The following is a 15,469-nucleotide window of genomic DNA, read 5'->3' as shown; positions in this document are numbered from 1 at the left end:
CCGAAACAATAGGCGAAAACACGAAATAATATGTGAAAAAGCGAAACATTAAACAAACCTAAAAGTCTACTGTTTTAGAGGTTGTTTCGAAACAACCGTTAATTTTTGGTTAAAAATGGTTTTTTTTTGTCTTTTTAATTGAACCTACAGGGGACCATCTCTGCTAGAAGTCATTTGGTAAAAAAGGGCTTCTAGCCCAACGGTATCAAGTGGTGCCCTCCTTCTTTGAGGTCGAGGGTTCAAGTCCCGTCGTGGATATAGGTGAAATTAGGTGTTAGTTTAGGAGTAAATTAATATATTTGTATTTGCCGGTTAAAAAAAATGGTAAAAAAGAAAAAAAAAATAGATAAGTAATTAGTGTTTTTATTAGTTTAACAATTTTCTTATTTTTTGATTAAGTATTCGAAACAAACGCGTAGAAAATGTAGTGTGCCAAAACGACAACCCAACTTCACCGAACACCTCAAATTCTCCGGAGACTGAGTTGACTTTGATGCCTTTATACTCCTCTTTGTTCTCTCATCTCACTAATTTCAATGGCGTCTGCTTCATCATCATCATCATCTTCTTCTTCTCTGCTGAATCATACCTGCTGCCATGACGTTTTTTTAAGCTTTAGAGGTGAAGATACTCGTAATTCGTTTACAGATCATCTCTATGCAGCTTTAAAACGAGCAGGAGTTCGCACTTTTAGGGATAATGATAATATCGACAGAGGTCAAGAACTGAAGCCGGAAATCGAGAGAGCAATCAAAGAATCTAGGGCTTCTATAGTTGTATTGTCAGAGAAGTATGCGAATTCCAGATGGTGCCTTGACGAGCTGCTGTTGATCCTTGAGCAAAGGCTGAGCTTTAATCATTTTGTTTTACCGGTGTTTTACCATGTCGATCCCTCAGATGTCAGGAACCAGAGACGAAGTTTTGCAATAGAAGTAGAGGAAGGAGTAGAAGGGTCAAAATGGACAGAGTATAATGTCAATCGATGGAAGGCAGCCCTTGCAGATGTTGCTGATTTGACCGGAATGGTTTATTCGGGGTATGCTTTCTCTATTCGTGTTTATTGTTTAATCCTTTGAAACATCTTTTTGATTAGTTAACTGAGATTGTTAAATATGATAAGGAATCGTAATTTTACCTAGCAGACGATCGAATTCAGGTATGCATATTAAAATATCAAATCATGAAAGTTTCTTTGGCTCATATTGCTTTAAATTAATGCAAAGAGCAAAACCAGATTGATGATTGGAGGCTTAGCTGTGTATTTATTTCATGGCATGTTATTGTATGGCCTTTTCCATAGTAGTCTAAGTTGTTGGTTTACTTTTGCACATAGTTCATTTGCTTAGCTCCTTGTCTCCGGATACATTTGGCATGATAATTGAACGTTCTTTATAGTGAAGATTGCAATTTTACTTGATCAGACAAATAGCTGTTTAGTTACTTATGTATACACATTATGCCATTCTATTCCTTACTTATTAATGGTTTGGTATAAATATAGAATATGCATATATTCACACATGTGTATATGATGTGAAATAATGAGTGAGAAGTGAAACTAAAATTAAACACTGATAACATAGCAGGTATTCTGGTTTGACTTTGGCCCTACACGCCAACCAATGGAAAAAGCCTGAACAACCTGTCCATCTTGGCATGTTGCCCAATCCTGATTCATTCAATTCGAGTGTATATACAGTTGGCCTTCACAGGCTTCACATTATTGAAAACTTAATTCAATCAGATTGCATATACACTTACTATTTACACCTCAGTTCATCATATTTATTTGGTTGGTAATGGTTGCAGGAAGAATAGTACATTTGCTAGAACATTTTGAATTCCATGCACTATAACTGAAGCAACTTAAAGTGTTCAAGAAGTTTAAATGGCATGCTCTGAATGTGCTCATTTTCTTTATTCTTTTCTTGCAGGTCTGAAACAGAGTTTATCACAAAAATTGTTGGCACAATCGACTCTGAACTAGATTTGAAACTAGTTAGTACTCCAGCTCATCTAATTGGAATAGATTCTCGAGCTATAGCTATCAACTCTTGGTTGGAAAAAGAGCAATCTGGTGATAACGTTCTAGCAATTTGTGGCATGGGAGGTAGTGGCAAGACGACTCTGGCCCAATTCATTTACAACTCAAACAAGCAAAAATTTGGAAGCAGCAGTTACCTTGAAGAGATTGGAAAGCACTCTAAACAGTCTGATGGTTTGCTTGGGCTACAGAAACAACTTCTCACAGACATTCTAGGGGGAAATAATATTGGAAGTATATCTAATGTATCTGCAGGGACAAGGAAGGTTGAGGATGCCTTACTAGTGAAAAGGGCGCTTATCATTCTTGATGATATTGATGGACATGACCAATTAGACGCCTTACTTGGAACAAGGGCTTCTCGTACCCAAAGCAAGATCATAATAACAACTAGGCTTTTAGATATACGTGCATGGTTCAGATCCATATCTTGGAGGTGTGAGGTGCAAGAATCTGAATTGTTGAATGATGATGAATCATTACAGCTTTTGAGTTTCCATGCATTTGGATCCAAAATTCCTATGAAAGGTTTCAAGGAGCTTGCAGTTCAGTTAGCAAAGTATTGTGGTGGAAACCCACTAGCTCTTAAAGTATTGGGTTCTTCTCTATTTTCTGATGCTGAAGAGCCAAGGGAGAAAAATAGCATGATAGGGGTTTGGAGAAGTACATTGAACTCACTGAATTCATTGAAAGGAGATCTTGATTGTAAAATCCAAGCTATACTACAAAAGAGCTTTGACTCACTACCACATGCCAGTAACAAACAGCTGTTTCTGCACATTGTTTTTTTCTTTGTTGGTGAATATGAGGGTTATGTGGCAAAGATATTGGAGCATGAATGGCATGCAAAGGCTGGGATCAGGACCCTCATTAATAGATGCCTTCTTACCATCTCACCAAGTAAAAAATTGATGGTGCATCAACTGCTTCAAGAGATGGCAAGAAACATAGTCCTTCAAGAGTCCAGAGATCCTGCAGCACGTAGTAGAGTCTCACAAACTGATGAATCTTATCGTTTGTTGAGAAACGGAGAGGTATGATGCTTCTTAGTTATTTGTATCATTAAACTTACTTTCTTACCCTTTGACATGAACCTCCTATGTTAACTTTCCTTGTCTCATTTCATGTCTTTCTCCGTTAGGGTTCAAAAACAATTGAAGGTCTAGCACTTGACATGCAAAAGCTCCACGAAGGGATGACATCAAATGTAAGCCAAAGATGTGAATGACTGTGGTACTCATATTTCAGTATATTTTATGTACTAATTAATTAACTTAATGCTAAATTTGCAGCCATCAACCCTTGATACAGCTACACTTGCAAAAATGGACAAACTGAAATTGCTCAAGCTAGAACATGTGGAACTCAAGGGGTCCTACAAGAATTTTCCAGAATTGAGATGGTTGTATTGGACTAGTTTTCGTTTGAAAAAAATACCATCCAGCTTATTTGGGAGCAGCTTGGTGGCTATACATATGAGCTATGGATTTCTGGAAAAGTTTGAACCGCCCATGGTAGGAATTTGATGTCTTCTTTGTCACTTGACCTTTTAGCTTCCCAACTTTCTAACACCTTATGTTTGTATTCTTTGAATAGGTTCTTAATTCGCTGAAGATCCTAAATCTTAAATGGTCCTTCAATCTTGTCAATATCCGCCATCTTTCCCGACTTCCTAATCTCGAGACTTTGATTCTCTCGTACTGTTTCCGTCTCAGTCTGACTCATGTTTTGGAAACCATCAGAGGTCTTAAGAAGCTTTCTCTACTGGACTTTGGAGGGTGTAATCAACCTTGGAAAGATGGAGGAATGCAAGCATCATTGTTGGTCCCTTTTCCAGACTCGTTAAAGCTTTTGTTTCTCTATCGCTGCAGTAATCCGTTAACGCCACTTACCAATCTTAAAATGCTTCGTGTACTCGATGTGAGTAGTTGTCCAAATATAAAATACCTCCTTTGTCTCCCAAGTACTCTAGAAGAGTTGTGTACATCTTGGTGTTCTTCACTGGAGAAAATAACATTCGAATCCGCTGGGTTCAGATTGCGGAAATTTGAATATCTCGGTTGTGGAAACTTGTATGAAATTCAAGGCCTTTTCAAATTGGTGCCATTAGAATATCTTGATGAAGCAGATTTAGGACATATGAAATGGATCAAAGGATATCATGATACTAAGGAGATGCACATATGTGATGATTTCACAACATACCGTTCGCATAGAGCGGTACCTTTCTCTCTCTCCTGCATGCATGAATAAGCACAACAACAAAAAAAAAAAAAGACATCTTTTTGACACTGAAAAAAAACTGATTTATTTATGAATAACTTGATATTTCTTCTATTTGTTTGACCAGGTGCTGTATGAATATGGTATAATGAGCACATATCTGGCACGCATAAGGGATCAAAGCATGCCAACGCCCAAATATATGTCGTTGTCTGCATTCTTATCCTTTCGTGTGCCTTCTTGTCCTGAGAATGGCAGAATCTGTGGATTAAACATAACCGCGTCATACAGAGGATCAGGCATATCTTTATCTGCATCATACAGGGATAAATATACGCGGGCTTTGTTTGCCAAAGTCAGCAATACAAGCAAGGGCCTTACTTGGATGTATAACCCTGTGATCTATGCCAATGTGGAAGTTGGAGAAGATGCTGGATGGTTTAGCTATTGGCCCATAGGGAACATATTAGACGCTGGAGATGAAATCAATGTGTCCATCATTGTGGGGGATGGATGGATGGTAAGCAGGTGTGGTGTCAGCCTTGTGTTCATGGATGATGATGATGAAGTAGAGCCAAAATACTACAAAGATTACAAGAAAGAGGAAGAAATTATTGGAGGAGCTCTATCTGAATTTGAGCTGGCTACAGGAAGCTACTATCTTTGTCGTTGCGATTACTTCAAGTCAACCACTCCTGATTGGTTCAATATGTTAGTTGGTGATAATATTCCTCGTAAAGGTAAGTCCCACATTGAGCTGATGCTTTTCATCTAGATTAAGCTGCAAATACTGATTAATCTTTATATCACACTGTCATAGATTTACATGGATGGAGAAAATCTCATCAGAGCGACTATAAAACATCATATATGGAGCCGTTTGCTTACAGAGACGACCCGTATTCCGATTGGCTCTAAGGATGTACATTTAATCATTCTGTTTTGGCATGAAATACCAATTTTTTTTTAAAATTTAAATCAATTTGCTGCTTAAATCCTTTAACCTAAACTAACCTTTATATTTATTATATAAATGAATAGGACTGTCAAATTTGTACCACAGAAAACCAACATGTTTTGTACCGAACCAATTCATTTCTTATATATAATCGTATATTTCAATTGTGATATGTGTTTATTGTTTACAAATTTAAAAGCATGGTATTAGCCATTAAACTAAAAAAAAAAAAAAAAACTGAAAAGTTCCTTTATAATTGAAAATTAAAATAAATTGGTATATATCTTTACCAATTTTTACCGGCTAGACAAGTTGGTGGTAAGTATATTTTATATGATACTGGTAGCAAATTTTTGTGCCTATCAACTTGTTTTCTCTTTATAATTCCTCGTCCTTTAATTTGAGTTGTTGCCCAGTCTTCCCTTATTTATGATTTTAGAGTGATTGGTAGACACCGTTTTATGTAACAACTCAAACATTCGTTGCAGCCCTAGGCAAAGCTGATGAGCTACCTTGTTTTCTTTTCTTTGATAACCATTTTTTCTAAAAGTGGTGTAGCTAGCTTTTTATTAATTTATTTTGATTATAGATTGAAGTTATGTTGTATTTTTATTTTTGCTCGTTTTAAGATGAGAAATGAACAGAAACATGGATAGAAAAATATGGGAGTATATGAAGGTGGACGACAAATAAGTGATATTTGAGGAATTAGTGACAGAGAAGGAGAAAAAAGAAGGCATCAGAAGAGAAGAAAACAACGATAATTATTTTGGAGGCTAGTGGAGTGGATCACAATGCAAATAGGTGTCATTCTTGGATGTATCAATCTTAACTATTGGAAACTTGCAAGTAATGTGTAAGAATGAAGGCTTCCATGATGTTATCTTGAATTCAAGTTGGCAGCCATGCACCTGGATGCCACCTCAAACTGTAACCAAGGTAAATGTGTACACAAAACAATTTCAATAGTATTTTTTGAATAAAACTAGAAGATAATTGCTAAAACGTGTAAAATATTAAAAAATTATTTGTAAGTCGTGTAAAAAATAGTTAGCCGGTAAATTGTATGCTTATTTCTCGTTTACCCTCTCTATATACCGAAACCACATTCGCGAATGACATTGCCTTTCCTTTAGAAACTTTCACTTCTTTATGCATACGTCCACTTGGTTGATCCTGTTGGGTAGTTGGTTGAAGAACATTTTCATTCCTGTCAAATTTAGCTTGAAGGGTGAAGACATTGTAATAGCCAATCCACGAATCACAAATATTGTGTAATGGTTCTTGGAAATAGGGTACTGGTATGTACCTCATAAAGTTGGACATCTTGTCCACCCTGGATATTCTCTTTGCAATGAACACATCAAGCACGTTGCCAACTTCTCACATTTGTTCAATAATTAATGATTTCCCATGTTGGTGATTTTAGTGTGACGAGTTCATATTATGTAATGGAATCTATACATGTTTCCAATGAGATTATATCTTAGTTTTAATACAATGTTGGAGGTGCGGAGTGTACACTTATATTAGTATAGATTAATCTCGGTGCTTTTTAAAAAGTCGATGTCAAGGAGGCTGCACCCCCTTGCGGGGTTCCAAGGGGCAACTTTATCCGGAAATAGTTGTTTTTCAAATGCGATTTCATAGGAAAAAATGTGAAATTACTAAAGGGGCCTTTGTAACACCTGTTTTCTAGAACTGTTTAGCTAATGAGCTAAGAGGATCAAAGATGGGTTTTGTGAAAAAAAAACCCTATGCCGCTACGTGGTGCATGGATGATCACGATGTGGAATGGATTTCATGGAACACACATTTTGGAGAGCACCTGATGTGGCATGATGGTTGCCACGACGTGGTGAGTGTTGTAGCCCAAGCCTATGATTTTTTGGGTTTCACCCATATTTAAAGTCCTTAACTCTAGGTTTAGCTTGTTTCACTCAGCCTCCATCCTCCTATTTCGAAACCCTAGCGCCATTTAAGTGTTCTTCATGAGTTCTTGGAGTTCTTAAAGTTTGAAGCCTTGGTTTCCACCTTAGGGAGAAGAAGAATGTGTGTTTACTAGTTGGAAGGGTGTATCTACTTTAGATCTTGCATCTCTTGCATCTTATGGAGATTGGGAAGGGATAAAGCCTCCACCTTTATCATCCTTTTCTCTTATTTCATGTGATGAAGTCCCTTGAAGGAATGTTCTTGGATTTTTGGGCAACTCCTGAACCTTAGGCTTGTATGGTGACCATTTTTTGGTCTTATTTGATGGAAAAAGTGTTAAGCTATAGCTGCCTTTGCTCCATGCTCTAGTTTTGGTCATACTAAGGACTCAGGGTTTAAGATCTTATCTTGTGGGGAAGTCATAATGGATAAAGTTGGAAACTTTATCCATTAAGTCATTAAGAAAAATCAGATCTTGAACTATGAGCTTTGATTTGTAATGATTAAGTTCTTAATGAATGGCTTCTAGTAGTAGCCACGACGTGGAAAAGAGGTCCCCATGTCGTGGAAGAGGTTCAACATCGCGACTCGTTTGTCTGGACATTCCCACGACGTGAAAACGACCATTTACCCAGATTGGTCCGGAATGAGCTGCAATGCGAGACAATTTTGTAAAATTCACCAAAAATTGAAGAAAAATCGTATGAGTGCGTGTAAGTAGTCCCTGAAATGATATTGACATGAAATACCTACATGTAATACAGTTTTGAAACTATAGAGTTTAAGGAGGGAAAAACAGGTCCCGAACAGAGCTTAAATTTTATGTAAAAATCTAAAATTTAACCTGTTTTCCTATTTGAATAATTATGGTAAATGTGTAGCTAAATTTAACTTAAATTGTTATTATTAGGGAATGTGAAGGGTGATAAGCTGTGAGTGAGTCCCAAATTGCTTTGGAGGTTTCTTTTCTTTTGGAAGTGAGTTCCTCACTACACCGTGTTGTGCTATATTCTATTTACGTGTTGTTTATGCAGGTAGTACTAGGCGGGGTAGAGTCTAGAGGTTTCCCTTACGTATTGAGGATTATGCATTATAGGAATTGACACATCCAGTTGGGGATCACGTGTAATCAATGTGTCCCAAAGGATCGATGAATTGAGCAAGGGGGATCAGACATGGCCAATGTGTCCCAATGGGTTTGGGTATGGGGGATCGGGCTTAGACAAAGTGTCACTAGGGCTCGATGTACTGAGCAAGGGAGATCAGGCCTAGCTATTGTGTCCCAGTATGAGTATGTCTGTTACATATTCGTTCTTTGACATGCATACGTGTTTGTGTGTTGATACCGTTTGTATTATTATATATGGGTAATGATTATATGATATGATACTATGTATGTGTGGAATTCACTAAGATTTGTGCTTACACTTTTTCCCTTCAAAATATTGTTTTAGGTACACATGATGGTAGGGCGTGACAGTACACACTGGCTCGAGCGGGTTTTTGGAATTGATATTGAATTGGTTATGTTTTCATAAATTTTAGAATTATACCTAATAAAACGTTTGGAAATTGAATTGATCTTGAGGTTTGGTATTTCATTTGTTTGAATAAAATATATTAAATCGACGATTTATGTTATTTTAAAAAGCTCAAATTTACTGGAAAATTTTGGGATGCTACAAGTTGCTACCCGAGCACAACTTAAGAGAATCAAGCTCACTGTAGTGAGTTTTGAACTCAAGTTTTCGGCTTAAAGTTTATTTTCTAAAATAAAATTTTATGAAAACTAAATGAATAGTTTGAATAGGGTGGTTGCAAGCACAATATGTATATTCGGCCGGTGCCAGATGAAAACGGGAAAGTGTTCAAATTGCTTATTATCTTAAATATGAGATTATCATGTATATGCTAGAATGACCTGTTAATTTTTAATTCTTATTTGCCGACTGCTTTGTGATTTTAGGAATTCTTGTTAATATCAATTAGCTATCGGACGAATATTTTAAGTTGCATGCCCCTAGAATTAAGTGGCCTTAGACTGTAGGCTTAGTTCTATTTTGTAGCTCTTGTTTGAGCCCAACTATTGTAGTGTGATATCTTCAGTTAAAAGCCTGTTTAATTCTAGTTGCATGTAATAGTATTCACGATGTAGTTAGTTAGCATTAATATGAGTTTCTTTCCGGTAGAATAACATGGTGGGGTGGGAGTCATATTGAGTTAGGAAGAGTGTTGGCATGTGGTGGTGTAGGGCACATCGTTAGAATTGTCGATGAGAAGTGACTTGGCTACTACGGGATGGAAATTGGAGCAGGCAATGATCGGTGTGGACAATAGTAGTAGGGCCTATACTATCGAAAGCACATGATCCACACCCGAGTAAAGAGAAGTTATGGGGAATCCAAGGAGCTGAGTATAGTAATGTTTACATACTTATATTTTTATTATTAAGTTGTGGTAACCTTAAGGTTTCCTCTTTCAATTATAGGTTGGTGTCTACAAGAAATGTTGATTTGGGATCTGCTATTGGGTTGTGTGTCGGTAAGACACTAAAGATGATTACGACACTGTTTGTTGGATTAAGTGTCTAAGCCCATAACTATAATTGGTATATACTTGAATTGATAGTAGCACAGTCCTTTTGGGTTACCCTTAAACCTAGCAATTGAACATGATGACTTTTAGAGAGAGAGAGGTTAATTGATTTATTATTAGATTAATAAATTGAAATAAATAGTTTATTAATATATTATGAGAATAATATATTAATTAGAAATAGTAATATTTAATTAATAATTAATCATAAATTAACTGGAATTAATTTTGGGATTAATATAATTAATTAAAAGTGAAGAGTCTAAAGTACAATTGTAAGGCCTAGTTCCTCGTATGTATTTAATTAAAAGTTTGTTCATTTTTTGTATACGGACTCGACGAATTGGAGGCCCCAAAAACGGCGAGTAAGAATGGATTTGGATGCAGGTGGCAAAGTCTACTCGACGAGTTGGGGAGCCCTAACTCGACGAGTAGGGCTGCCAGAGTGGAACCCTAATTTTCAGGGTTTGCACCTTATTTAAAGACCTTAACTCCCCCATTCTAGCCTCCTTCGTCGCCTCCCATAGTCCAGCAAACCCTAGTTCGTGATTTTGAGCTTTGTGAGTGTGTGTGAGTGAAAAATGAGTGATTCTTTGGTATTTTCTTGAAGGAGTGGAAGCTAGAAGTGCTTGGTTGAAGGAAGGAGCTTTGGATCTAGAAGAAGAACTTCATTTCCAGTTCATTTGAGGTATAAAGTCTATACCTTCACTATTTGTTTACTAGATCTCTTCATGGGGTAGTTTAGGGCCATATGGAACCACTCATGGATGCAAGCATGTTTTGGGGTAATAACTTCAAATCCAGAATCTTTGAGGGACTCCATGGCATAAAGGTGCCAAATTTATGGCCATGGGAGTCTCATGCATCATATGAACCACTTTTTTTAAGGCTTTTGAGCTAAATAACCCATGCATGCACGTAAAGTTTTAAACTTTACGTGATATATCGACACTAGTGAACCAGATCTGTGTTTTGGATGCATTGAGCCCGAATAAAATCGACTGTATGGATTCATTCCATGAGAGACTCGACAAGTTGTTCATACGACTCAGCAGGTTGGGTTGTGGACCCCCAACCTTTTCTGTTATTGAGTAAACTTGTTGAGTCTAGGAGATGACTCAGCGAGTTGGCCACGGTTTGGGTTATGAAGATTGAGGAACTTGATGAGTTCAAGGAGGAACTCGGCGAGTTGCAAGCGAAATGTCCCGACTATGTATAAAGGGGAAATCGACGAGTTCATGAAAGAACTCGATGAGTTGGATCGAGATTTTCAGGTTCTTATGGATCATGGAACTCGACGAGTTGGTGGACCAACTCGGCGAGTTGACTCAACCATGACGTTGACTTTGACTTGGTCTTTAACCAAAATTTACCCTTATGGGGCCATGTATATGAAAAGGAGAATTAAAGGAATATTTTATGTGTAGGAGTTGAGAGGGGTTGATTCCCGAGCCAAGGATAGTTCAACTACTTTGCAGCATTGAGGCGAGTTGCCTTCCAGTAGAAGTGGCTCTAAGGCCACAATGCCAGCCCATTATTGGGAGTTGTTGTAGATGATTGTTTTTGTGATAATTGTCTAGTATGTTATTATTTTCTATGTTATGTTCTAGCTTGGTATGATGGTAGGATATTTATGCTTTATATGATAATACGTTATGTTGTTGTAGTAGGGGGTTAAATATGTTGGATTAGGTGTCTAAGTTCATAACTATTTCTGGGATGTACTTGACCCGATTAGCATGGTCCATTTGGGTTGCATGGCATCATGCATTTGGATAGACCAAAATGAGAGAAATAACACTTAAGGTTTATTAATATATTATAAGTTCTAATATATTAATAATATTGTTTAATTAGTATTGATCAAGAATTAGTTTGGAATTAATTAAGTGATCAAAAGAAGACTAATTAAATATATGGGTTGATTGTGTAAATCACCCATACTTCTATAGTGGGCTAATGCTCCATGGATTATCAAGTTGGGCTAAAACCCATTAGGATGCTCCATGGTGGCTTCGAACCCATGTATCATGGAAATGAAGAACCATGTCAAGATTAGGGTTTACATGGTGTAACCCTACTTATGACACACTATAAAAGGAATATGTTAGCATCCAAAATCGGCACTAGTGTGATAACAAGAGGGCATAGCCGATTTTAGAAGTGTTCCATTTCTCTCAAGGTTATTCCAAGTGTATTTGGTGTTGTGTGAGACATTTGAGGCATCATACTTGAGGTGCTAGGCTCACAAGGTTCTCAAGGAATCCAATCTACTACAAGGTATGTTTTCTTGCTTACTTTTATGATTAAAAGTTCCCATGTATGCTAGATAGGATATGAACCTTGGAAAATCAATTTTGCATGTATCATAGTAAAACATAGATCCAAGGTTTCTAGGGTTGCATGTACACCTTAGGAGTGTTAGAATGCTCCAAACCCTACAAAATAGTCCCCAAATTCGGTTGAAATAGACCGAAGGGGAGACCAGCACCTAGATATGCTCGTCAGTATCCGGTTGAAACAGGTCGAAGGGGAGGCCAACACCTAGATATGCTTGGCAGTATCTGGTTGAAACAAACCGAAAGGGAGGCCAACACCCATATATGCTCGGAAAAGATCCGGTTGAAATAGACCGAAGGGGAGGCCAACACCCAGGTATGCTCGGCATTGTATTTGTTATATGGTATGTGGTATGATGGGGGAACTCACTAATCTTCATGCTTACGGTTTTCAGTTTTGGTTCCAGGTACTTCCTCTTCGAAGGGAAAGGAGCCGACTTAAATGCAACGCCTCACACCAGGATTTTCGCACTTATGTTCCTTAGGATTTATACTCTGACATTGTTTATCATGACATGTTTGATTATGGATACTTGGTTTCATTATGAGTTGTTACTATGGTTGATTTCAGACAATTGGTTTTATAATTAATAAATTAAAAATGAAATTTTTGGTCGCGATTTTTAGGATGTTGCAAGTTGGTATCAGAGCCTTAGTTTAAGGGATTCGAATATACCTTCGGGGGTGTCTGAACTCAAATCGAGGATTTGAAAAGTTTTTACAAGAAAATAATTTTCTAAAACTTAAAAATTAAGGGATTTTCGAGAAAGAACAAGGTGTGTGATGCGTGCAATCGGCCGAGCTCAAGTAAGTTTTCCCCAAGATACCCATACATGATATGTTATGTTATGTTATGTTATGTTATGTTATGTTATGTTATGTTATGTTATGTTATGTTATGTTATGTTATGTTATGTTATGTTATGTTATGTTATGTTATGTTATGTTATGTTATGTTATGTTATGTTATGTTATGTTATGTTATGTTATGTTATGTTATGTTATGTTATGTTATGTTATGTTATGTTATGTTATGTTATGTTATGTTATGTTATGTGAGAACTGCATGCTAGACTAGGGCTAGGGATCTAGGAAGGATGCCTTGTATACCTGCCATATGTGTATGAGAACTGTATGGTAGATTAGAGCTAAATATCTAGGATGGATGTTGAGGGCTGACATCCGAAAATATGTCAGCTACTCGGTGTGCCCAACTTTGGATGACATGATAGTGAGGGCGAGGGAAAGGAAGATTGATATAGAGCACATCAGGAAGAGGAAGGCAGAGACTAGGCATGCTACTGGGGTTTCAGGGAAGAAACCCAAGGGATTCGACTCTAGGTCGAAGGGCCAGTAGGGTCGGGGCCGCTGTGGGAAATGCGACAAGTCGCATGAGGGAGCTTGCAGAACTGGGGGATCGGGCTGCTACAAGTGCGGCAAGACGGGGCACTCTAGCGAGGATTGTACTGCCCCTACCCCCATCTTCCAGACAGCAAACCTGATTTGCTTTCATTGCAATCAGAAGGGCCATAAAAAGGCCAACTGCTCGAGATTGGTACAAGCAGCGCCGGTGGTGGTGCCAGCTCCAGCGACCCTGTGGATCACAGATGGCCGACAGGGCAAGACAGAGGCTCTAGTGGTGAGGAGTCGAGCCTTCCAGCTGACCGTCGAGGAGGCGCGCGTTGCACCCAATGTGGTGACGGATATGTTTTTTCTGTTCCTTTCTCTTGTTATATGTCAGTTTTGATATTTATGTTTCATGTTTCATGTACTATGTTATAGGATCGTTCCATGTGAACAGTATCCCAGTGTTTGTGTTATTTGATTCGGGGGCTACCTGATCTTTCGTTTCCCTTGCACTCAACAAGAGGTTTGCCGAGTCTACGAGCATGTTGGATTGTCCGTTAGAGGTCAAGATTGCGGACGATCGGTCCGTTAGGGCATCATAGGTTTATAGGGACTGTGTTTTGAGGATGTATGACAAGCGGTATCTCATGGATTTGGTTCCCATTCCATTGCGTGGGAACAAGGTCATCATCGCCATGGATTGGTTGAGCCCTAATGGGGTAGTGATTGACTGTGAGCATCAGTTGGTTCGTGTGTAGGACCCCAAGTGGGTGAGAGTTTGTGATTTAGGGTGAGAGTCCGCAGCGTGGACACACTTTGTGCTCAGCAGCGAGAGCTAGGCGCTACCTTCATCAGGATTGCACAGGTTTTGTACCCTATGTGATGGATACCCGAGAGACGGGTAAGGCGACCGTGAGCGATGTGCCAATTTTGCGAGAGTACCCGGACGTATTTCCAGAGGAGTTGCCTAGGATACCTCCGGAAAGACAGGTGGAGTTCAGGAGTGACCTAGTTCCAGGTGCAGCCCCGATAGCCAAGGCACCGTATCGGTTGGCTCCTCCCGAGATGCAGGAGTTGTCTACACAGCTGCAGGAGCTGTTAGACAAAGGATTTATTAGACCGAGCAGTTCACCCTAGGGAGCCCCGATCCTATTTGTGAGGAAGAAGGACGGGTCTCATCGGATGTGTATAGACTACTGGAAGTTGAATAAGGTAACAGTGAAGAACTGTTACCCCCTCCCAAGGATTGATGCTTTATTTGACCAGCTACAGGGTGCATCTTGGTTTTCCATGATCGACTTGCGTTCAGGCTACCACCAGATGAGGGTCAAAGAAGACGATGTATAGAAGACTGCTTTTTGAATTCACTATGGTCATTATAAGTTCGTGGTGATGCCGTTTGAGCTCACCAATGCTCATGCCGCGTTCATGGACCACATGAACCGTGTATGCAGACCGATGTTGGATAGGTCTATGATCGTCTTCATCGATGACATCTTGATTTATTCCAATACGCAGGAGTAGCACGAGGAGCACTTGCGACAGGTGTTGGATACCCTGAGGAGGGAGAGCTTGTAAGCCAACTTCTCCAAATGCAAGTTCTGGTTGCGTGAGGTACAGTTTTTGGGGCACCTTGTCAACCCGAACGGTTTTCTAGTCGACTCGGCCAAAGTAGAGGCCATGATGAGATGGAAGGTTCCGAAGTCTCCATCTGAGATTCAAAGTTTCCTTGGCTTAGCGGGATACTATCGGAGGTTCATCTAGGATTTCTACAAGATAGCTGTCCCATTGACTCGACTGACCAACAAGTCGGTGACTTTCCGTTGGGGGCCTGAGCAGCAGGCAGCGTTCGAGACATTGAGATAGACGTTGTGCGAGGCGCCGATCTTATCCCTGCCAGAGGGCGTTCAGGATTTTATAGTATACCATGATGCGTCCATTTCGGGTTCATACATAGTATTGATGCAGAGGGGGCACGCCATCGCCTACGCCTCGAGGTAGCTGAAGCCTCATGAGGCGAATTACCCGACG

At 39.0% G+C, this 15,469-nt stretch overlaps 1 protein-coding gene across 1 annotated transcript; it reads left to right on the top strand.

The window, feature by feature from the left end:
- The first annotated feature begins 447 nt into the window (after positions 1-447).
- LOC111879801 (disease resistance protein RPV1) lies at positions 448-5,389 on the top strand. The gene is made up of 7 exons (XM_023876231.3): positions 448-1,036; positions 1,935-3,078; positions 3,186-3,251; positions 3,337-3,558; positions 3,641-4,264; positions 4,395-5,007; positions 5,088-5,389. The coding sequence occupies exons 1-7, from the start codon at positions 537-539 to the stop codon at positions 5,183-5,185; spliced, it is 3,267 nt and encodes a 1,088-aa protein (XP_023731999.1). The 5' UTR covers positions 448-536; the 3' UTR covers positions 5,186-5,389.
- The last annotated feature ends 10,080 nt before the right edge of the window (positions 5,390-15,469 follow it).

This window comes from Lactuca sativa, chromosome 7 (genome assembly GCF_002870075.4).
Source record: "Lactuca sativa cultivar Salinas chromosome 7, Lsat_Salinas_v11, whole genome shotgun sequence".
NCBI lineage: Eukaryota > Viridiplantae > Streptophyta > Magnoliopsida > Asterales > Asteraceae > Lactuca > Lactuca sativa.
Note: the sequence above shows the minus strand (reverse complement) of the source record. Positions and strands in the feature narration are given on the sequence as shown.

What these genes read in the sequence shown, in the direction of transcription:
- LOC111879801 (XM_023876231.3), top strand. Translation starts at nt 537, where the DNA reads ATGGCGTCTGCTTCATCATCATCATCATCTTCTTCTTCTCTGCTGAAT. An exon ending in GTTTGTTGAGAAACGGAGAG is followed by an intron (nt 3,079 to 3,185) that starts GTATGATGCTTC and finishes TTTCTCCGTTAG; the next exon opens with GGTTCAAAAACAATTGAAGG. An exon ending in AAAAGTTTGAACCGCCCATG is followed by an intron (nt 3,559 to 3,640) that starts GTAGGAATTTGA and finishes TTCTTTGAATAG; the next exon opens with GTTCTTAATTCGCTGAAGAT.